Source organism: Anas platyrhynchos, chromosome 5 (genome assembly GCF_047663525.1).
Source record: "Anas platyrhynchos isolate ZD024472 breed Pekin duck chromosome 5, IASCAAS_PekinDuck_T2T, whole genome shotgun sequence".
In the NCBI taxonomy this organism is placed as follows: domain Eukaryota; kingdom Metazoa; phylum Chordata; class Aves; order Anseriformes; family Anatidae; genus Anas; species Anas platyrhynchos.
Window position 1 is genome coordinate 36,311,249 of NC_092591.1, and position 24,337 is coordinate 36,335,585.

The 24,337-nt window shown below is 39.9% G+C and overlaps 1 protein-coding gene across 10 annotated transcripts in view; it reads left to right on the forward strand.

The window, feature by feature from the left end:
• The window catches only part of MAP3K9 (mitogen-activated protein kinase kinase kinase 9), a 77,340-nt gene that overhangs the window by 5,330 nt on the left and 47,673 nt on the right, over positions 1 to 24,337 (forward strand). For all 10 annotated transcript variants that reach the window (XR_003497351.3, XR_011809701.1, XR_005265993.2 and 7 more), the window contains exon 3: positions 20,775 to 20,955. Coding sequence is in view for 3 of the 10 variants with exons in the window: in XM_027457487.3 (XP_027313288.1) it covers positions 20,775 to 20,955 (181 nt within the window). In the remaining 7 variants the exon portion in view is untranslated. The remainder of the gene's footprint in view (positions 1 to 20,774; positions 20,956 to 24,337) is intronic.

Genomic DNA, 24,337 nt, shown 5'->3' on the forward strand with positions numbered 1-24,337 from the left:
TCAGCAGACTCTGATATGTTGGAATGTGCTGTTGAAATTGAAATGTGCATCCTCTTTTTGCTTTTTTGGAAGGATGAGGGCTCCTTTTGGAAAGATGAATGCACCCAAGCTTTTATTTTACTTGTTAGATTTTGCTGTGTAGATGAGATACAAGCCTGATTTCCTTCCGGGAGATGTTCCGCCATCTCTGCCAGATGGCAACTTCTCCCTGTCCCTCATGGACTGGTGTTGACAGATTATTTAAATGAACCAGTACACCTATGTCGTGAGCTGACATTTGTGATGCTTCACATGGGATGCAGATGACCCATGAGAGTGTGGGGCCTAAAGCTCTGGTGCTTATCGTTTTGGATTCCACTCCATGATCATAATGGCATTGTCGTCTTCAATCTGAGTATTTTTGGTAATGTATCTATTTTTTCCAAGCTTAAAACTGCCTTGAAGTCAGATGTACCTACAGAACCACTGTTTGTGATGTGGGAGCAAACTGCTGCAGTGACCTAAAGATCTCCCTTCCCGATGCCTGCGTGCAGCTATTTGGACTTCCTTTCTGCTTATCTCTGTCTAGATGGCAAGAGAAAACAGATCCCTGCGTGTTAGTTGCAGTGGTATAGTAGGTGTGCTAGTGAGAATTAATTTTTATTTATGGCTTGAGTTAATAAGAAGTGCTATGAACTGGGTGGCTGAGATGCAGGCGCATGCCCTCCTTTGCTTTGAGGGCAGTAACATCTAGCAAAGAGGTCTGACAGATGGGAATTTTAATATCTTAAATAGATTTGCCAGAGCTAGCATTAACCATTACAATGCTATAAATTCCAGTCCACGTAGACTCTCCCTACACTTTTTTGGCATCAGGTCTTGTGGCAGTGAATTTCCATAGTTTGTTGTGAAGGAAAAAATAAGTATTAATAACTGCAGTTAGTGAGTTTCAAAATAGGAACTCAAGTTTTCAAGTTGGTTTGTATATTATTATTTTTATACTACTAAAGTTTCCCTTTTTATTAAAAAGTCAAGGCAATCTCAATATCTATAAGGATTTCCCAATATCTGACCTTTCTCCTTCCCTTACAAATGGCAGTATGAGTATAAAATATGAGCATGTTGATAAATGGAGAAGAGGGAGTGATTGATTGGCTTGATTAATGGAGGACAGGCTTCATCTGTGAATCAGAAATAATTGACTTAAGAATGGGGCCTCCTACCCTTACCTAAGTAAATATTTACTGGCTTGTTTCCCTAATAGGCTGTTAAGAGCTTATTGCTAAGCATTTTTGAGGTTTAGAACAAAAGCTATTTCTAAAATAAAATGCTGTTAGTTCCAGGCATTGCACTGGTTCATTCAAACTAGAGACTGCTAGTTGTAGAAGGGACCTGTACCAAGCAGAGTAACTGGGCAAACCAAAGGGACACCAGTGCACGGCGTTGCCAACCAAACCCATGCATGGGTGCTAGAAAACATCTGTTTTGGCAGCAACAGGAGTAAATGTCTCCTGTCACAGTGATTCAGCAGTACGTGGCTTGTGCTGCACTGCAAATCCTCAGTGAGAAGTGGAGGGCTTTGCTAAATATGTTACTGGAAATTTTCTCATTTGGGAAAAATCGATAGGAAAAGAAGAGGAACAGTGGGTGGGAATGTCTGTGGGAGACTTCAAAGACATGTTTGGAGCAGAGAGGATGAGAATTGTATCAGTAGATTACTATGGTGGTGTGGAACTTTTTGGGCTAGGTGATGGTTTTTTTTTTGTTTTTTTTTTTGGTGGGAAATTGCCCCCTAAGTATATATTACCTATATGTTCAGGTAGGCTTAACTGATGGTTAGCTGTAAGATAAACTACTTTGGAGTTTCAACTCACGTCTTTCCTGAATACCATGTTACTGCAGTGCTAATGTTCCTTTCCCACTGTACATAAAGCACATCGTAGGAATTGCTCTGCCCTGTTTGCTTTCTGCAAGTTTTGTAAAGATTAGTGGACCATGTTATTGCATATTATATGTGGTTTGCATTTTGTTTGTTCTTCTAATGTACTTAGTTTTTTTTCCATTACCGTGGATAATCAAGAACAAATGAGGTTGTTAGCTGTGTGGCTGGAGAATTACAAGCCTGTAGCATTTTCTTTGGCCAAGTTACCACCCGCCGACTGATAGACACTAACGTGTCTCTGGAGAAGGAACAGCTTCTGCTTGCAAGAACTTGGAAAAGATACTTGCAGACAACTTCTGTCACATACTGAACATCTACAAGTGCTGTAGAGCTGTCATGGGAACATCAGCTGCATTGGTCTACTGATTTGTACCGCCTCGGTTTAGTAATAGGCACTTGTGTGACTGCTGCATCTCACCTCCAAGAACCAGCTGGTAGCTGGGACTTGCGTTGTCTGTCTGAAGCTGCAGGAGGAGTCAGTCTGAGAGCTAGGGAACAAGATGGAGGAGTGGGAAAGAACAGCTGCCTTATTTAAAATCAAATTTTCTACTGGAATAGGAGAAAATGAGAGAATGGCTTGCTTTCAGAATCTGCTTGTATTCAGGCAGATACAGATTGCACGAGGACAGTACTTGGTGCTGAACCTTCTAAAAATATGTTACGTTTGGAACAGTGAAATGAATCTAGTGGGCACCTTAATGGAAGTCTGAGAAATTGCCCCGCTATACACACGGTAGGATTTGAAAAAATCCTTTTTAACCTGAGTTATTGCAGCTTTATGCGTGGACTCAACTAGTAGGTACCCAAAAAAGTCTCAGAATAGTTCTCAACCTTTTGGATGACAGAATATATAGCAAGGTTTTGATTGACTTTGGGAAGTAAGTTCCACTTGTAGAGAGGCTGAATATTGTGGGGTTATTTGAATATTCCAGGAGGTGTCTGTTCCTTGAGACTTTTTCAGTCAAAAAGCACTTTCTAAACTGATTGTCTCTTTCTTCTGTTAATCAAAAATGTGAGCATCTTACTTCTGTTCCACATTTTTTCTTCATTTCTTTTTTTTATTATCTTGGCTTTCTAATGCATTTACAGTGTAGGAAGTGTCCTGAAAGTTTAAAATGCAGTGTTCTTTTGAGGCCAATTTTTAATGTAAACTTTGCAGGTTCTGAGCTGCCTGTTTTCATTGCTTTGTGGATGTTATCAGGAAATGAGTATGTAAAATCTTTACGGAACAAATTGCATACCTGCGATTTATTTTATTACAGAGAACTGAAATTCTTTTGCTATGTGTCAGTTCAGTTGGCAGCGAGTCTGGCAGTTCCAGTGGAATTACCATTTCACATGTTACTCATATAACTACAGAAGGGAAAGAGGATAACCCAGGAAAGCTGTTTAGTTCTGCTGCGAGGAGATGATTTTTTTTTCCTTGGCATTTGATTCAAGAGACTCAATTTTTCTCATGTAAGAAATTAATCTATTTTAATCTGTTGACAGATTCATCTCTGGCTTCCTTCTTTTCGTCTGGTGATACTGCTAACCTTTGCCTAGTCACCTGCATTTTGGTGCTTCACTGAGCATCTGCTACGGAATTGGTAGTAGACCTCTCCCAGTGCAGAGGCTCCTAAATAATGTAAATACTGAACTAGAGGAGGGCAAAGAAAAAAAAAAAGGTAACTGGGAATACCTGCTGAAGTCAGTTTAGAACAGCTCTTGGAGTTCCCTGTACTTCTCTCATCCGATCTGAATCTCATTTCTGGCCAGGGAAAGGTGTTTGCTTAGGATTAGAAAGGGCAGTCCTGTTGGTTTTAGGGAAGTATTGTAAATAGCGAAGCTGGTTCTGTTTGTTTCTGTTTGTCTGTCAATGTTAGATGTGCCAGCATTGCTTTAGGAATAATGCCAGTTAACTAATGCTGCAGAGAACTAGCAAGAACATTTGCTTTTTTTTTGGTTGGCTCAGCAAAGCATGTTTATTCTTTGCACTACACAGAAAGATTTTGCTGAGGGTGTTCATGCCAGTTAGCAAAATGCATTATAAAAGCCTCTGTGTTCCTCAAAGTGGCACAGAAGATTAGCAGAAAAGTGGCAAGGCTAAGGTCAAAGAAAGAGGTAAGGACAGAGCTCAAAAGAAAGTCCAACAGTGCTGATTCAGTCAAGTTAGTAGTTTTTCCATTCTAGTTCTTTGAAGGTGTTTACTTCTCCGATTTCTTGGAGCACCAAGGATAAGTCTGTGGTAGCTCAAGAGTCAAAGCTCAAGCTTTCTAAAGGTCTACTAAGTTCACTATAGCTTTGCCTGTTTCTTTTAAGCAGTTTAAGCCTTTTTCTATTTGCAAAATGCTGATAGAATTGACTCTGTTATGGTCTCTGGACAGTTGTTCTTAAGTCTTAAAATTTTCCTTGTTCTTTTTTACTAGTTCAAATCCAACCCCAGGACAACAGGACTTGAATATTACGAAGCAGTCTTGCTAATGTGATGAGTTATGTCATTCCTTGCTGCAGCATTTGGATCCCAATCCAGTCATAAATGACATTGTTCTTGCTGGTCTTTTCTGAGAGGGAAAAGTGCTTAATGTAAACCTCTTGCTCGTTCTGACAGAAGAGAGGTTTCACAGAGTCTGGTTAAAGCATGTTGGTGGAGCAGTTTGCACTCCTCTCACTGCTTCTAGTACTTGAGTGTAATTTGCTGACTAACTCGCCAATGTTGTACCTTCTACCAGAAAGGATTTCCTTTGTCAGTGCAATTAACTGAGTATGAGTAATGCTTCATGTAAATCATAGTGAAACTATTTTAAGGGCATGTAAGTGCATTATACTAGGTGCGTTATTGATCTGGCCTTAGTTGGTTGATCCCCTCTCCTGTGAGAGGAAAAGAAAGGATGTAATTTTTTGGACAACACCCGGGAGATTAATTTTATGCAAACATTCTCAGGTTTAGTTCAGGGAGCATAAAAATCAAGCTTTTTTTAAGATTAAAAAAGTACATGCAGTAGAAATCAAGCCTTTCAAACTGTCAGAATACCCTCTTAAAGGTGACTTGGATGACTTTTCAGGCTCTGCACTTCAGCAATTACCAGATCCCGTGGACACGCTCCGTGATATTGCTAATGGTGCGTAACTCCTGGTGCTGGCTGCCGTGTGCCTTTCTCCGATTCCCCAGAGCAGCAGCTGCTGTGCTGACGTTCTGCTCGCTTCTACTGTGCTTAGCAAATTCCAGAGAACTGGGAACCTGCTGCACGCACTCACACGATGCAATTCGTGCCAGTAATATTACAACTTTCTGTCAAACAGAATGCAATAAAGTATTTCAATTTCATGTGTTATTAGCTCAGAAGAGGTAAATCATCCTTGAAGGCAATGCTAACTCTTAAGCTATTGAAACATTGAGAATTCACAGAAGTAGGGAGATGGTTTACTTTTTTTCTTAGCTTAAGTCAGTGCAGCTACTTTTTTCTCAGAGATTGGACAGATGTTTTCATGCTGCAGACATCTTTCAGTATGTGTTAGCAGGTTTCTGAGAGCTACAGGACATGTTTTTATGTTGGAGGTGTTTTATTTTAGTTGAATATTAGTTGCTGTCTTCACTGTGCATTGCAGTTCAGAAAAAGAGTGATTTTTTTTTTTGAAATAACTGTAACATCTGCAAGAACACTGTGGAATACTCCTGCCCCATCGTGCAGCAAAAAATCAAATTTCTAAGTGGAATCCCCTATTTTTGTAGACAAGAATGGGGTTTGTCACTTTTAGAAGTGAAACTCTGTTCCTTTAAAAAAGAAGTCTCGCGTAATGTCCTTTCCATGTCTCTATGCCACTGTATATATTTTTCTGCAGGGTTCTTTCCCCCCCCAAAGAAAAATGTAACCACATGTTGTGTACCAAGCACTGTCTCCAAACTGTTGGAACCATAGAGCAGATAAGAACAGACTTAACCCCCCTCATGTGGGAAGTGTACCTAGGCATCTGTGTGCTGATCCCTTGGCTTCGCATCTGACCATCTGTGACAGAGCTATGATAAATCTGGTTTTCTGAAATCTCTCTCGAAGCAGTAAGTCAAGAATGAGAACAGCTTTGTGGCATTTCAGGGAAGCTAGAATAACTTTTTCAGCTGCATCATTTTGTGTTGCTTCAACATCAATAAACTTGATTTGAATTTTGAGAGACTTCTGTCAGCAGCTTCATTTTGCTTTTCTCATCCAACAATTCTTTCAGAATTTCAACAGATTCAAGGCAAACAAACTCACTTTTAAAGGATCAAAAGTTAAGCACGGATTTGCTTTTTGAAATGATGAATCATCACTGAAGACGATTGCTTAATTTTGGCACTATCCCTTCCATTTTAGAGATGGTGTGTCTTTTATGATGAGAGAAGAAAAGCCTTATGTTGCTGGAAAGATCACAGGATGTGATGTAGGTAGTTTCTTTTTGTTACATGCTTGCTTTCTGAGTCAAAGATAGTTCCTTAGGTTGGTGTGACCTTGATTTCCAAAAGGTTGCCAAAGTTAACTGTGATAGCTGGTAATTGCTTATTGTCAGTCAACTAATAGGAAGCTAAATTCAGCCTCCCTGTCAGACCTAGGCTTTTTCCAGATATGAAAAAGTTATAACAAAAGCATACATTAAGAGGAGAAATTATCACAATGTATCAGGATTTATAATTCCATCGTGTGTTTAATCATTATTTCTTAAATCAAGGAGAAGAATGCTTATTTGCTTAATAGTAAATCTTTGGATCCCAGCCTGCAGAATAATCGTTACAGCATTAATGGCAGCATGGTGCAGCATCGTTTCCTCATCTTTTCGAAAGGAATTAGTCAAAGGATAGGTAGCCTCCCTGTGATCTGCTTGTGTTACAAACTTTCCACCTCCCCTTTCTAAAAACTTTCTTATATTACTCGAGCATTTTTTGTAACACCAATTAGGAGAAAAAAAAAATTAAAAAAGCTTCTCTGAATGTCAGACTTCAGCTTCTAAGTATATCGATGTCAAATAATTCCTGAAATCCTGTGTGTGCTTTGAATACTGTAGTGAAGTCCAGGGTGGTACTTTGGAGGTACAAGCCAGGCTCCTAGTTCGCTGTACCACATCTTCCTCTGATCCTACCTCAGACAGGCTTCTGGAGTTTGATTTGGCAGTTGAGAAATACTAATGGATTAGCTGTTTGTGTTACAACTGGAAATGGTCACTTAAAATGCGAGCATGACTTCAGCCTTGTTGACTTAGGGACTTGCTGTTTGTGTAGCAAAGGATAGCGTCGGATTGCTCTGTGCTCCAGTGGCTGCGGGAAGTATTTCTGCCACTACTACACTTACTGCAGCGCTTGGGGATTGAACTGGGGATTCCTGCAGCACACCAGGGGCACTACAAAGAACTGCTGGTACGGATAACAGTAAAAGGGCTGGAAAGCATGAGCTGTGAAGAAAGGCTGTGGACACTGGGTCCCTCTAATTTGGAGAAACGGGCCAAGAGGCCACGTGATCCATCTGCCTCAACAATATTAAAGGATTTCTATTGTTCTCCTGCTTGGGTATGTGCCTAGGGAAAGATGTTTGAGAGAATAGCCTTTAGTTGCCTTTGACTTTACGTCATTAAATGATGCTGAAAATAATCAGTTACAGAATTTTTCTTATAAGTAGAATTTTGTGCCTAATTCTGCTTAAGCGTTATCAATCTCGCCTTTGGATTTATTGATTGTTTTTTTTTTTGCTTCATTCACATAATGAAATGGTTATGGTCATCTGGCGACTGGGGACTAATGTTTTATTAGGCACTAATGTGCCTAAAGTTTTGTCAGGGTACTGTGTAGCTCACCTTGTAATCAGAGCGTAAGTCAGAAATAACAGGAATCTAACAGCTCAAAAAGTGGCAGCTTTCTGATAGTTTTGCTCTATGAGCTGTTGTCTTGCATGGAGTCATGCAGCAGTGCAGGACTTCCCTCTCTCTGCAGCTGGCAAGGTGTTCTGCTCAGCGACATGTAAAATTGCACTACTGAAGGAAGTCAGGATATCGGTGTAGTCGGCTGTAGCTTTGTGGTGATGGTGCTTCTCTGAGCCTTTTCACGTTTGCTCGGATTAATGGCAATATGTGTGTGTTTGCTTAATGTTTGCACTAAAATCTGACTTTAAAAAACTTCTCATGTGTTTTTTGTTGCAGCCTATGGAGTTTTCAGGTCTCCCATACCGTCGTTGTTTTGGAGAAGTGATTCCAGAAATGAACGAATACTTGGTATTATTGACTGTTTCATAGAAATGGCTTAATTGAAGCCAAAGGAATGGTTCTGTGCTAGTTTTTCATCATTGGTTTCATGTTTCTATTTTTCCCCCTGAACCAGCACTATTATTAATCCTCTTCTCAGAAGGTCTCTCGGGTGACAATTAGTATGAATGTCATTCATGTGATTCCTCTTCCCCACTCCGTTGCTGTTGCCTAGGACTGTTCTTATACTTGATTTGTTGCAAGCCTTCAAACTGATACGATTTGGCAAAGCGTGGTGTTTGGTACAGATTTAATTATATTTTTCCTTGGAGCATTTAACTGATTATAAAGAGCAAAATAACCTTTATCAGGCATGGGTTGTCCCAGTGTAAGCGGTGTAGGTCGGATTTAATCTGAAACCAGAGCTGAACAGTCCCATTTTCCCAGGAAACTCACCTTAGTGTTCTCCAGGAGCACTCAGTGTTTTGTACCAGATCATTAAAGCGTTAAGGCTTCTTTCAGCTTGGCTAGGGGATGGGATCGATTCTAAATATATCATGGCTCTGGAGGCCCTTCCTACCCCCTCCCCCATTATGCATTAGCTCTGTAGAGTAACTGTACTGCGCGGCTTAAAATCCGAGAACTGCTGGGCTGTCACATCCATCACCTCTTCTAGGTTGATAGAAGAAGACAGTTGGTCAGCTTTATGGCTTTACTGAACCCTCGCATACCCAATAATTAAAATGCTTTTGCTTCAAAGGTGTGTGTGTGTGTGTGTATTTTAATGTGATTTTGCAGAATGGTTAACAATAAAAGCAAAAATGTGTATTACCAGGGGCAACATTTGGTTCTCCTTCCAAGATGCAAGATTTTGAGCAAGACTTGAGTTCTGTGGTGTACAGGATCTTATGCAACACTTAGCCTTCTGTACCACAAACAAATCTTACAATAAAGATGTTTTTCTGTGCTGTGCAGCAGAGTACCCAACAGAAGGTGCGTGAAGGCTACATGCGGAAAGCCCGGACTCAGTCCACGTGCAGATCTGTTAATCACTTTAAGTTCTTTGAATGCAGGATCAAGAGCAGATTGCTCATTATCTGGATACTTGTGAAGCAAAGCTGTGCAGGCTGACTGCGGAAAGTAGAGCTAAAATTGCAGTCTAGATTTTGGCAAACCACTACAATACAAGATCTTATTTTGGAGCAAGTGTTTGAAAGCCTTTCCCGAAAGCTTAGTTCTGTCCTCAGGACACTATGCCAGTGTACTGCCAATAGACTTAATAATTAAAGAAAAAACACAACACCTGGCAAGCTTAGTTCCTTGTCCCTCTTGCAGTAACAGTGCTTTTTTGTCTGGTTAGTCAAACTGCAGGCTTACAAGTTGCTGGCTGTGAGACCATGACTCTCAGAGAACACAGCAGCATGAAGAAATGTATTAAGGCTGTCCTTTTATTTAACTGTCTGACATGCACTTCCCTCCCCTCACCCAATCTGAGCTGATATTTATCTTGGTTTTGCTTATTCGTGGGAGGGGAGAATGGGACTGGAACAATCATAGGAAGTTGAGTGAAACCATCCTTTCCTATGCAAAAGCATTTTCATTTGACCTATAGGTACTTTTTTTCCTTCAAATAAGGACTGTTCAGAAAGTTTGGGACTATAATTTATAGTTGCCATTGCTATAGTACTTTTTAAGTAAGAGCCTTGAAGATTTGTCAGAATGCATTGCATTTCTTCAGAGTAGTGGAAGTTTCTATCCCTTTTTTCAGGTAAAAGCAAACATTAAGACATAATTGGCACATTGAAGACACAAAAGATATTTATCTAAATTCAGATTTTTCTGAATTGGTCTCCACATAATAAAAATAAAACTATGTGGGAATGAACTTTAAAGACTCCAAGTAGCTGAAAATGTTTGGACTGAAAATAGAGAAGGCAATCAAAGGGACTTGGACGGAGTGAAGTTTATACCTAGATTGTAGGGAGGTGAGTACAAAAAAATACAATAAACCGAACTTGGCTACCCCAGTTGTAAAATTCCAGGGTGCATGTGTCAGGGAGGAAATTCAAAATTGAGTGTGGGATTAACATTAGTGTTCATGGACACTTTGCTAGGAGTGGTACTTTTCAGAAAGTGCCCTGAGAGCTTTCCTAGCTTGGATTCTGTAGTCTGGAGAACAAGTCCTTAGAAAGCACACAGAATTGAGTGAGGAGATTTTGTTCAAGATAAGGCTTCCTGTAATGGATTGCCATGTTCTGCCATGGGTTAGGTGGGAGGGTTTGGTTCCTGTGATATTAGATTTTTTGTCCTCTGGTATTCCTTCAGCTTCAGTCAGCCTTTAACTGACTTCTGAAACTTGTGTATTTTTTTTTTTCTTATAAACTTGGAACTTCCTTTGGAGAAGGAAACAGAATATCCTCTGTTTTCTTCAACTCTGGTGCACTTGAGGAGAGTTCTGCTCTGTTGCTGACAGGCAGAAGTTTAATTGTAGTGCTCCCTCATAGTGGTCTGGATTGTTTTTAAATCTGTCCATGGAAAAGCCTTACGGCTTTTAAACTGAACCTTGGTTGTATCGTGCATTTAAAGATTTCAAACTGAAACAGCCTTGTTTTCCTTAAAGGTTGGATTCTGTTCTTTTATTTCTACAAAGCTCTTGCACCTGGCACTTGATGGCCTCAATATCTAATACGTTTCCTTACACTACTGGAATTATCTAAACAGAGGAAGTGAATGGGCTGATGCTTATCCACTATCTGATGAAACTTGTCATTTTGCATTTTGGAAAGTGACGCCTCGGTAAGCTGTTCTGTTTGCAGGCTGGAGGAAGAAATAAAATGTGTCCAATATTCCCACCCACAGTGAGCGCTCATCTGCAGCAGTGGTCTTTCATGCCCCAACTTTTACTGGGTAAGCATTAGTTCCCCACTTGTAGCTTCCTGCTGACCTTTACTGCTGTCAAAAACAGCCATCGTATGGTGACAGTGAGTCAGATATGCACAGATGAGCAAAGGCCTGTTGGGGGAAAAATATCTGTTAGTAGGCTGTTTTATCTGTACAGGTGGTTGAGTTCCTCTGGAATGATTTGCAAAAACATCCAACCACAGCAAAAAACTTGTGGTACTGTTTTGAGATAGGAAAAAATCAGAGCTAATTAGGCAGAGTAGCGTCGTTCTATATGGGTTGAGTTCCTCTGCCATTTTTCAGCCTTCCAGTTTCTAAGAAGTGGTCTTCACACTTTTCAGCCTAAAAAAATAATAACAAGTATGGTGAAATAGTGAGAATAACAGAGAAAGCTAAGAGCCCAGTTGAGAATCTGGGGGACTAGGGAATAAATTTCACTAAGTCTGTGTGAGTAATTGGATGGCTCCTTAATGATTTAAATATTGAAGTTAAATATTTCTGCATCAAGTAACATAACAGAGATGACATTCTGATCTTATTTATAGTCCTCTTAGTAGTGTATTCCACCCACCACTGTTGCTGCCATCTAGCTCTTTTACTGTGTTACCAGATGATAGTGGCTCCAAGGAGGCAGTACAGCACAAAATCAAGAGTAAAGGCAGTTGGGGCTGGATGTGAGTGGGATGTGCTTGCAGGAGTTCTGCTAGAATTCTTCGTTGTGACTTGGTCTGATTGCTTTCCTCATTCCTGAGTAAATTTTCTTTTGGAATCTTGGATGGCAAAGCATTGACCACAGCAGTGCTAGCGCTGGTGAAGACCGAAACAGCACTACAGAAGTGCACTGACACTTAGAGGTATTCAAGGATTTCTACAGTTTTCAGATATTTCAGGCCTTCTAAGCTCTACCTCATGTGGTTCTGTGTTTGTCAGCAGAGCCTCTATCTAGAGGAGATGTAGTTTACATAACCCAGGAGCTACCACTGGCACCTTTAACACCAATTCTCTGTATGACATCAGTAACACCTCCGTATCTGTGCCCACACCAGGGGATTTGCAGGCATAGTAATACTGTCTACTGTATATGAATTCTGATAGTTTGCAGTCAGGACTTCACCTTGGATCCCCATCACCCCTCCTCTGTTCCTAGGTCCACGAGCTCCTTTCAAGTGCAGGATAATCTGACGTAACTCCATAATCAATTTTTTTTTCATTTCTGGCAAACAAGTTTTGACACTTCAGATTTTCCCAACCTGTTTGAAAGCACCACCATCCTTCCAAGCATGTCAGAAGCGCTGTTAATGGCAGGCATCTCTTCAACAGCTATGAAGACTTGACAAAGATAACGTCAAAATGTAACAATAGAACATATGACTTAATGTTGTTTTATCACTAATTAGTAGTCCTGCTGTTTCGTGATCTGCCCAGAACTGTAGAATTTAAGTAAGAGTGGCAGGTCTGCTGGCACTACAATTCTGTGTTGTCTTAATTGGGGAAAAGCGATATGGAAGTAAATGTGCAGCCATCAATCATCCATCAAGTCGGTGATAATCAGTGTACCACAGGCGACAAGCCCTGCTTTTTCTGCACCCACAGTAGGGATCCTGGTCTTCTAGCCTGCTTCCTTCCATATTCCTTCCTGTGTGTTTGTAATTCACGTTGTACTTTGTACCTCATTATTTTACCTCCTTCACTTAATGATTGTCAACCATTCCCATCAGGCTTGATTGTTCATTAGCTAATAGATTTCTGGTTTTGTGTGCCAGGCTGAGTAGCATCATCCACAGGCAAATGACTTGGAGTGAGCTGTAAGCTGGACCGTACAGGGGACTGTCTTGGATTTATTTGTAATTTCTCTCCTGTTTCTTAAAAAGAGATCATCAGGCCTCCTGAGGAAGGGAGCAGGCAGTTGCTGATAGAACTGTGTCATGATCCATGGGAGTGATGGGCAGTTTGCTTAATTACTGTGGCAGTACTGCAAGATAATCTCGATTTCCTTGTTCTGACTTGCAATTTTTCTCTCTGAGGAAGGAATTTTTCAATTTTCTTGGTGTGCAGGAGCCCCTTTTCTCTACCTTCATGTATAAACGTGTAGTATTTTTACTGTGAATGATCACTGTAATGGTTTTCCTGGAATGTTCTGCTTTTGAAATGATTACTTTTAGCACAAGTAAAGGTGTGTTCAGTTCAGCACTACACTGTGCAGAGAAACCAGAAAAAGAGATTACATAACCCTATTTTGCTGCCTTGCCTCTTAATTTTGACAGCGAGGTGAAATGAGCAGCCACTTTCTACCAGTTCTTTGATGTTAGGAGCAAATGGACTAGCATAGGTTCAAGTGTTGATTTTTTTCCCTCTTGCTCTTAACCAATACTTTGTCCTGCTGGAGAGTAAAAATGCAACTTCGCCTGACCTAACTGTCCAAAAGTGTAGCTGGAAAACCCTCCAAACAAGTGAAAAATGTGACAGTGTTACTGCCTTCCCAGGGAAGTTTGTTTGAGAGGTGTGTTCTGCTGGCATAATATGCGAAGAACAGAGGATTAAAACAGCAGCTGTTAACGTGGTTGCCAAGAAAAGTTGGATTGCCCATGTGAAGGCTTGCTGCCTGTGAAAGTAACCTACCTCTTAGGGCTTCTCATAGATACTGGAGGTAATACAGTGCAGGATGAAAAACACAGGAGTTGTCTTACTGGGGTTTTATAAAGTGAGCAGCACAGAAGCTAAATAAAGTTTTATCGTGTTTGTTTAAGCTATCAGTTTGAAAGATTCAGTGGAAATGTTTTTTTTTTTTTTTTATCATTTTTTTAGGGGAATGTGTTTGGAAGAAGATTTGATGGGTGTGAGATCTGAAGGCAACAAAAGGAAAGAGATAGGAAATGCGTAGATTCTGGCAGAAGGAAAGGGACCCAGGCCAGTTAGTGCTTTCAGAATAATTGGACAACAAAAAATGTGTAACAGGAATGAGTTGGGTAACACAGAAGGAAAAATGTAGCAACAATGCAGTTACTTGGATTGGAACACTGATGTAAAGATGAGAACATTCCCAAATCAGTTTGCTCAGCAATTTTGTCCTCCTTATTGTGATGGCTAATAAGCAGGAGTGGATGCTGATGCATTGAGTGCGATTTACCTAGCCAGCTCTGGGTTTGCTTACAGTGTATGCAGAATTCTTGCATATGAGTAGATCAAAAAGCATACAGCTTTATGCCCCTGCCTTTACCTTGTCACTGTGTATCTCATGTATTTCTGGTAGATGTGTGAGTAATGAAAATGAGTTCTTCCTCGCAGTCAGGTTTTGTGCATTTAACAAAGGTATTTACCACTGACTTTTCAATCAATTCAGAGGTCATTAAGGCAAGTGGTGCAAAAGCAATGAATTATGACCTCCAGCTGCCAGCATGGGCCTAAGGACAGTTTTATTTAAGACTAATTTAACTGTGGTACCATTCTGACTTAGATTAGCCGTCCTACTAATAGTACAAAATATTTCTGGAAACTTAATTTAAAAAAATTCAGAGTGCTGACATAATCTTGCAGCGATGAGTACCCGGGTTTTCACCAGATGGCTCTCTAACATCTGGTGTTCCAGGCTTGGCGGTGCTGGAGAGCTCCTCTAATTGAAATTGCTTCCTTAGAGAGCGGCCTTAAGGAGAGGTTCACGCGGTGTGAGTCTGGGCACTTAACGCAGAAATGTTTCTAGTTGAGAGGTTCCTGTAGAGAGTAATTCAGACTATGTATACTAGTCTTAGGCCTTGAATGTTTTTCTGGAGAGGCTTTGTCTTTCCAGGTTATCTGATTCCGGGTTGTCCTTTGCATGTGTGAGGCTATGGGAGGTGTGCATCTCTGTCATGCATGCAAGATGGTATTTTGTCTCAACAAATGTGTTGTACAGTTTGCCTCTAGGGCAGCCCTTCTCTAGTTCTATAGTTCATAGCAGAGTTGAAACCTTACTAGTGTTTTATCTGTGCATTTTTTTAGTTTGTCTGTATTCCTTCAGAATCCATTTGTTCCTCTGTTTTGCCTACTTAGAACTGACAGCTGCTTTGGGGAACTAATACAGGATGTTTGTGGTAAGAAAATTTAAAGCTGCAAGTTTCACTGTTTTTACTGCAGTGATCTCTCATTCTGTATGGACACAGAATAGTCCTGGATACATATAGTCCTGATCCTAAACATTGTAGTGAAAATGGGTAAGTTGCTAGGGAAAGTTCGGTGTTCTAATGTGAAACCCAACCATTGGAACTGTCCTTAAACGTCTCATTAGAACAACAGCGGTCTTAAGGCCATTCTGTCGGGAGCTAATCCTGCATTGTCTAATGCCCCATGGAGCAGGCATCTCTGTAATGACTTGTAATGACAAGACAGAACTGGCAGATCTGTACTTGCAGCTATGTGAAGGCCGAAGGATATAATGGTATCTTAGAAATCTCAATCAAGTTGCTTTTTGTATTGCTTTGAATACAAAGGCCGATGTTTTGTCTTTTGTGAAACACAATAATGGAATCCTGTGTGGAGCAGGAAGGGCTTGTGTCACTCATACTTCAGGCGGTACATGTCTGTCATGTCTAACTTCAGTACAAATCTTGGTTTAAACAAAAGCATTTGGCTCTAGGAAAAAAAAAAAAAAGAATTTTTGTTGATGTCACTAATACACAACCGTGACTTATAAAACTGAGAACTGTTCCCTTTGGGATCCGTTACCAGTGGGATCTGTGTGCTTCTGAAGACTTGCTTACTGTCAGCAAGTCTGACGTTCTCTGTCAAAAGCATGCTAGCTCTTACACGTAAGGCATGTACAGAATGTTACTTAAACTGGAGAAAGCAAGCTGGCTTCACCTGACCTCAAGAAACCAATTTTTATCACTCCTAACTCTTTGCTAGAAAAGCTGCTAGCTCAGGTCACAAACAAGGATAAACCAAGAAGATTTTTGGGTATGTCATCAGTTGTTCCTCCCTCCTTACTAAGAAACCATCTCTAAATGGTACCCGTACTGGATAATTTAATCCCGCATCACTCCTGGTTTATACTGAGATTGGCATCTCTATCAGGAAAGTATCTAACGACACTTCTGTTTCAGCAGCTGGTATTACTTACTAGCTGAATGCTGTTGGGCATGGTGCAAGGTCTGGTTAATGGCCAGCATTTGGGCACCTGCAGAATGTACTGAATGTATCATGCAGACAGAACTTTTTCAGTGCTAAAAAGCAGTGAAAACAGTAAGTTGTCATGTCAGACAGAATGAGTAGGAACTTCGCCAGGCAGAGTCTTTTCAAGTGGTCGTTGTGTTCTGCCAGTTTGTCTTACAGTCAGAGCAATAAATGTTGACTCGTTACCTAACGCACCTCTCCATTTATATGGTGCATTCTTTTCATTGCACTTCAGGAAGCCTTCTCACAAGAGTGACATGAAAAATATACTTGGTGCTTCTTGTGAGGCACAAAATAATTTCTTAAAGAATACATGACAACCTCAACAGCCATCTTCTTTCATTTCAGAGATAGAAGACTGGTCTTCGTGACCTAGATAAGAGGAGACGCAGTGTTCAGTTTGTACCTGTTCTGTCTCTCTAAGCTGTCCTCTAAAGTGCCTGGCTTGTTTGTTGTCTTTCAGGACTTGCATTTTGCCCATCTCTCAAGAAACCAAATGGTGGGGTTGAGTCACTAACGTTAATGATTCTTGAGAGTCCACCGGTAATGAAGTTTATTAATAAAACCCCAGAGGTGGCAATTGCCCATCTGAATGGTGTACCTGTGTCTGGATGATCGCCTGCTCAAGGACAGGGGCTGCTGGGGATGCTGAGGCCTACTGGGGTCATGTCCCTTTCTTGTTCTCTCAGCTGGGACACCCTCAGATATGGAAGGCTTGTTTGCTGGGCAGCATTTCTTCATCCTGTAATTAATTTCTCACTGGCAAGCACTTCTTTTCTGATGGACAAGTTCAGAGTCTTTCAGGAATATATGCAGATACCTGTGAGCACTTCTGGATTGCTATTCCTGTCAGCGTACATGTTCATGATACCCCTTACCCAAAGTTGCTAGCAGCTAGTTGAAGCCACCACATTTTGCCTTGTGCTTGCATTAGGCAATGGGCGTGGTATTGGTGATTTGCTGCTGATCAACCGAGCTTTATTAAGTTGTTTGTTTAGCGGCTGGATCCTCAAAGCTTTCTGATGTGTTTGCAATACCCGCTTCTGTTCACCAGTCCCTTCTGCACACTGCCAGTTGCTTCCCACCTGTGCTGCTTACAATTGGCATTTAACCTGTGCTGTCAAAGAAGCAGGAGAGAAGTGGTTTTGAGTTGTTACAAGCAGTAACACATAACATACCTTCACCTACAGCTTGGCTGGCTCTGTGCGTGCCCGCAGAAAGAGATTTCTTGCCCAGACCCTGCTGGAGGAGGAAGCAGTGAGCCACTGCTGACCAGCTGACACACATTCTGCACGTGCCTGCTGATGCAGCTCTTGTTCTTCCCCAGTTGCCTAAAGACTAGGCCCAGTATCTTGGCTGCCAAACAGCTTCTTTAAGGCTGGGAATATAAAATAATTTTAATTTCACTTTATACCTTGCTTTCCTTCCTTTTAACCACTTGCTCTTATCAGATCTTTTTAAACATGAGACCAGAATGAGAATATTGCCTTGGTAGATCAGCTGGGGTTTTGCTGTAGGTGCTTTATATCTCTCTGGATTTTGCCAGACTGATAATAAACAATTATTTCTGATAAATCTGGCGACTGTTAGTTCTGTCCTGAGTGGTCACATCTGTTCAAATCGGACAGTTATGTTAACTCTGCAACTGCTGTAAATGCACGAATTACTGCACTTACATGTGCTACGTGCTGTGCTGGATTCTAGCAAGTGCAGGAGGAATAGTACCTTCTGAAGAGAACCTACACTAATAGCATTAAATGGGAGGTAATAACTGGTTATAGATCAAGCTCACAAGAAGGAGACCATATTGATTTGCAAGAGTGAAATGCATTTGCCGTGTCCTAGCAACCTGGCCTGTGTTAACTATAAGGGAGATTAAGGTGGAAAGTGAAAGGAATTGATATTTCACCTATTTACAAGATGCTTCTTTGAAATCTGAATGAGCACAAGAGGAAGAGTCAAGGCTTTTGGTCTGAAAATCTGACAAATAGACTAGGGAGACTCCTAGCAATGGGAAGTGAGCTTAGTGATGCTGACCAAGATGAAGAGAAATGGAAAATATGCTGGAGAGAGCTATAATCCTTAAAATTACTTTATACACTTTTGGGTTGCAGGATTATTATCTTAAGCAGTTATTACAATGAAATAATGGGGGATGTAACTAAGGAATCAAGGACTTGCAATATATGCAGCTCTTTCATTGTCCTTCCCTGTGTTTTTTTTGTTATGGTAATTGATCTCAGTGTACATCTGACAAAAGAACAAGTTCATGGATACAATAGGTCTGTGTAAGTACTAATTATTTTGTTAGGTCTTAATGCAAATAAAGGCAATTAGATTTAAATAACCTCTTGCCAGGAAGGTGTGTCCAACCCAACCATGGTATTTGGTGCTCTGTCCTGCTGTTGAGCAGATTCAGACAATATGAGCTGCCTTGTGAAGAGCAAATTTGCTTGCACTTGTGATTCTGAATGGAAGCAAAAACACGCCCAAAGCCTACGCTTTTTTGTTTCAGAGTGCTGCTTTTCCTTTACAACTTCGTTATGTCTCTGTGTCACTGCAGTTAAATTTAAAACTAGATTATATTGTTCTGCCAGTTGTTTAAGCACAATGAGTACAGGCTAGAAAGAAAAACTTTTATGTCCTAGGAAGTTTCTCACACTTGCAATCAGTGAGAGACTGGTTATCAGTATCTGTTAATAATTCTTTGGCTGCTAGGGAAAATGAAGGGAAAAAAAATCTAGCTAGAAGAGACCCAAAGGAAAGCTACCTTTGTACCTCCAATTCTTGTGGTCCATACTGAAGCATGGCTCTAAAAGTGCATCTGGCTTTGCCCAATTGAAGAGGATGTTAGTTATGCAGCTCCTGCAGCCTTATTTGTTGCTGTCAGAAAGCTTCATGGAATGGATCGCTTCAGCATCCCCTAGTACTAGCTGATTTCTAGTAATTGACATGTGTTTTTTTTAAATAATGTTTGTGCTCTCTGTAGGGTTGTGCTCAAACTACTCCATCCTCTGTGAACAGGAAAACGGAGCATTCAGTAATGTTAGAAAGGATTTTTTCAAAAGAAGCAGGAACCAAGAGCTTAACCATAAGTCAAGTTTACTCACAACTTGACTTGGCCAACAAAAACCTTTAACAAAGTAGTATTTTGTGATTTATGAATGTCTTATAGAAAGGGTAGCTTTTGTTGGTTTTTTTTGAAATTTCAGGGAACAGATTCTGTGTAAGCTTCATTACAGTGAATGTAATATTTTAACACTTAGATGTATTATACATGTATATTATACAGAAGGTATTCAAATAATGTTTATGCTTTTATTTCATTGGAAATCTCATTTTGGTTATTAGAGGGGAGTATGAAAATAAACAGATTAAATTTAAAGAAGCTGTTAGCTTTAGGCTGACACAGGAGTTTTTTCATGGGTTGCTAAAAATGGTCCTGAAGATGATTATGTACTCTATTTTTTGTGGTGCTTTTGCATTTTAGCTGTTTCATTATGTTCCATGACTGTGGTTTTGTTTGTTTTTCAAATCATGCATATACAGTACACCATAACATCTTGTTTTCCAAGAGCTGGTATCTGTAATGACATTAAAAATAAAAACAGGGTAGCTGCATAATGATGCTGTGTTAGTGGCTTGATTTTTTTATTTTTTTTTTCCTGCTCTGAAGTCATTAGATTAATGAAGTGGCTGAAAGTCACTTCAGAGGTTTATGGCTACTTTATGTCTGGAAGTTTAGTAGGCTGTTATATTCTGTTGCTTGATCATTGCTCTGCACTTTGTGTGGTCGTTTCATCTTAAGATAAGGAGGATAATAGGTGCTGTTAACCAGAAGTAGCTGTTCTGCTTTTGCACGCATTTCACAGTGGTGTGACAGCTCAGCTTGCTGGGTAAAGGTGCCTGTGTGCCTTGTACCAAAGCATTTTTGAGTTCTGCCTCCCCCTGCCTTAAATTCTTGGGTGTAGACTCCTTTGCTGCTGCAATGCCGTAGAAACTTTGTTAGCTTAACTAAAAAATGTTTAATAATGATCGGGGGGAGTGTAATATGGGAGTGTTTATGGAGTCTTGGACTGGCCATGCTGTTACTGATCATCAATGAGTTTTTTAATTTGCACTTTAAAAAATCTGCGTATGTAGAGCTTGCACTCCTAATTCATTTACTTGAAAGGTATATCCAGCCTGTGTGCGTACTTGGGTTTTAAAAAAAAAAAGTCCTCTAAGCAGTTTGAGAAAAAGATTCTATTACTGGCTTGCTGAGAGAGGATTAATTAGGAAATGTCTTCCCTTATCTGGATTTCTAGAAGTTACAGTGGTTCACTTCCTTTTAGCAGACAATTATTATATAGAATAACAGTAGGTACTGCATTAAATCGTCATCTTATTTGTTTATTCTCTGGGGTTTGATATTTTGGTTAAATTCAAAGCTATTTGCTAGACAGATGTTCATTTATTACATGAAGGGATTAACTTGAAATATCTGGTAATAGAGGGCAGTATGTTTGAATAATTAAAAGTCAGGGAGAATTTTGAACTTGGGGAGATCTCCAGGAGGATCTTTTTGCATAAATACTAGCCTTACTCTGCATATCTTTTGTTCCCCGCCCTCCCTCTTCTCCAGTACTGATACTCGAAAAGGTGGAAAATGGAGATCTGAGCAACAAGATACTGAAGATCACGGATTTCGGCTTGGCCAGGGAATGGCATAAAACTACCAAAATGAGCGCAGCTGGGACATACGCCTGGATGGCTCCTGAAGTCATTCGCTCCTCCATGTTCTCCAAAGGCAGCGATGTGTGGAGGTACTGAGTTGGTGTTAAGTGACTGGGTACTAAACAGTAACTAGATCTGCCGTGGAACCTGTGTTATGTTTAAGAATGAGGAACAATGAACCATATATTCTGTGTTTAAGAAAACTTTATCCACTGGCTTTCCATCCACCTAACTCCAAGACTACTTTGGTATTAATTGCAAATGCTTTTTCTGTAGGAAGTGGTAGACCAGCTCCCGCACACCTACAAATTTTTGTTCTTCCTTACATTTTCATTCAGATTATTTTAGGATTCAGAGCCTTCCTTCAGCTATTGGCTGACATAACCGAAGGCCATAAAATGAAACTATGAAATCCTTGAAGTTGCTACTTTTTTAATGTTTTACCAAGAGCAAGATAATTTTTTTTATAGTAATCTGTCACTGATGCTTATGTGCACGAGCACACTGTACCTCATGAAATTCTCTCTGCAGTTTCAGCCTGAATGCAATTGTTAAGAAGTTTGAATTAATTCTACCCTCTCAGACTTTTCCATAAAGTGATAAATCTCTTCTGTAAGTCAGTCTGAGTATGTAATCCATAAGTAGTAATTTGAATGCATGTGTTGTCTTCTCCATTCAGGCAATGAGATTTTGAGAGTAAGAGCTATTTTGTTAGGAAAGATCATGAAGATTGCCCTCGTAGACTTGCAAAAATAGAGTTTGAATGTAACTCTTAAGTGCATTGGTAAATCCAGAATTCAGTAAATAACCCGTTATTGTTGTCCTAGGATATTGACTTTTCTGGATGCTGTGAAATACAGAATTAGTACTGAACATCAGAAACAAAGTAGATGAATATTTTTTTCTTGTGAGGGGAGAGGTATAGAAATGTCAAGCTGACTGGGTCTTCAGGGTAATAAGAAATTGTCGTTGGCCAGCAGTGTTCACACGCAGTGTGTGCATGCTGTGAAGTCTGTCAGGATAAAGAAATATCCCAGCTGGAAGAGTTGTCTGGCTGTTATGGAAGATATTTGTGGTGATTTTCATTTTCCTTACCTAGTTGTGCAGAATAGATAATGTATTGCCTTGTGGATAAATGTGTGAACTTAATTTGCATGCTAATAGTACGGATTAAACGCTGACTGTCATTAAATGTGGTAGCCTGCGCAGTTAATCTGAGAAGAATTGTGCAAGAAGCAGGCTTTTACTCTGAGTGAAGCCTGGTAGAAATGAAAACCTGACAATACTGGTTTGTATTTAGCTCTCCATACTCAAACCTCAGTTTTCACCTCTGAAAAGCAGTGCCGGGAATGGCATTTAAGGGAGGAGGGAGGAAGGGAGAAGGAAGGGGAAGGAAGTTACAATCACAACTCCTCTGTGATTGTAACTTTACTAATCCAGGCATGCTGAACAGGTCAGTAGATATTCTGTACCAGCATGACCTAATTTTTAAAAAGATAAGAATTATTAGGGTCAGTTGATTATTTGCATCATGATAGTTTAAATGATAGTTTAAGAGCCTCTATACCCGTGCAAAAATATTAGTTTGGTCATTGATTTAGGTTGTAAATCACTTAAATATTTTTTAGCTTTTCAGAAGAATATTTTCAAGATTCATTCATTGCTTCATTTATGTACAGTTACCAGTCTTTCCCTCAAAATAGGCTGAGCTCTTCTCAGTGCTCTTCCTTAAACAGAGGGCCATCACCGTTAAGAGAGCTATAATATATTGTCTCTAAACAGAAGACCTCTCTCCAAGGTGGCCAAAACCTTGAATCATAGTTAAATTTGCTGGAAAGAATGTGGCACTTGAGGCATGTATGCAGAGGACAGATTCGTGCCAGTGCAGTCACTAGTAGCTCATCAGTGACTATAAGCTCTGGATTTTATAAAGGCAGCAATGGACATGTATAACAAATCCTGTTCCCTCCCAAGGATGCAACCTGAAATTTGTAACAGGATGAACTTTTATATCCTATTAGGCTTGCCCTTCCTCTTGTCTCCTTCAACCTCTTGGTTAATCACTGGCATTGAGAGAGCTTTTTGCCTGATAACCAACCTTCAAGTTAGTGTGTCTACCATCAACAGAAATGGATATTTCTGTCTCTGACATTGACAGACCCTTTTATTTCAACACCTTTTCTGAAAAGCTCATTAGAATAATACAGCTGGCTGAAATGTTGCCTAGCCTTTCAACAGGAATCTTGTTCTGCCTGTGTTCTTGCTGCACAAATGCAAATAGCTGCTGGTGAAGATGCTTGCCAGGACTGAAATTTCCTGAGTCAGTCTTTTATTCCATCATAAATAACTGCTTCATGCAATTCCTTTCAATACTGTATCAAGCTCTGTTTTAAAAAAAAAAAAAAAACGATCAGGTTTTTGTACCAATCTACAGGAGGATTGGCAAAGATCTTAACAAGGCAGAAGAATCCTATGTGCTGGTGTTTATCACTACAATTTTGTCCACTTTAAAGTTTGCTGGTAATAGCACTTCGTACATCTTGCTAGTAAAAATGTGTTGTTATGATTTTTTGTGCTGCACCCACAAATTTTAGGTGGATAGCAGAATTGTTGTGCTTATATTGCACAGAGAACAAAGAAACTACCTTTTTATTTATATGCAATTTAACATACAATTTCTGTGAGTCTAATGATGTTTTTGAGAGGAGAGTTAGGAATTTTTGAATTTCTAGGGGATAAATTGAAGGACAGATATCACAGCTTATTCAGTGTTGCGCAGCAAGCTAATGTTAGTAGGCATATAATTTGAAGTTCCACGTCATTTTAAATGCTTAAATACAGTTCTTGTTTACAGCCCACTTCATTTTTGACTTACGCAGTTAAAAAAAAAAAAAAACAAACACAAAAAACAAAGAAACACAAAACATATCAATATGATTGGTATGAAGAAGGTAAGGCCACGATACAACCTTCATCTGCGTTCCCTGTGTTCTTCAGTTCAGACACTTAAAAGATGCACCTGCTCTGAGACCAATGAAATAACTAAGAATTAAATTTTAATTTAGGAATGGAATACTAAAACTACTTCAAAAATACCTGATTAGCATATCAAGATGTTTCAAGCATTCGGTGGTGTAGAAATTTTGGTCATTAAAATATTTCATAAATATAGACGCATACACAGCAAACTGCTATGATATAAGTAATGTCATTTCTGGAGCTACCAGTTGAATAACATACAAAAATACTAACTGTTAATTGCCGTTAAAAATATAACCGTTATTTTTTTTTGTCATAACAAAAGTAATATTTTGGTTGCTGTTGCTGCTGGGATCTCCTTGTTGTGCTGATAGTCCCTTTTTTATGGAAAGTGCTGGACCTGGGACACTGCAGAAGAGGAACCTACAGTACAAATACCATTGAGTAATAATGGTGTGAGGAAGTTAGTCGTTTTTCTAATTTCACACATTT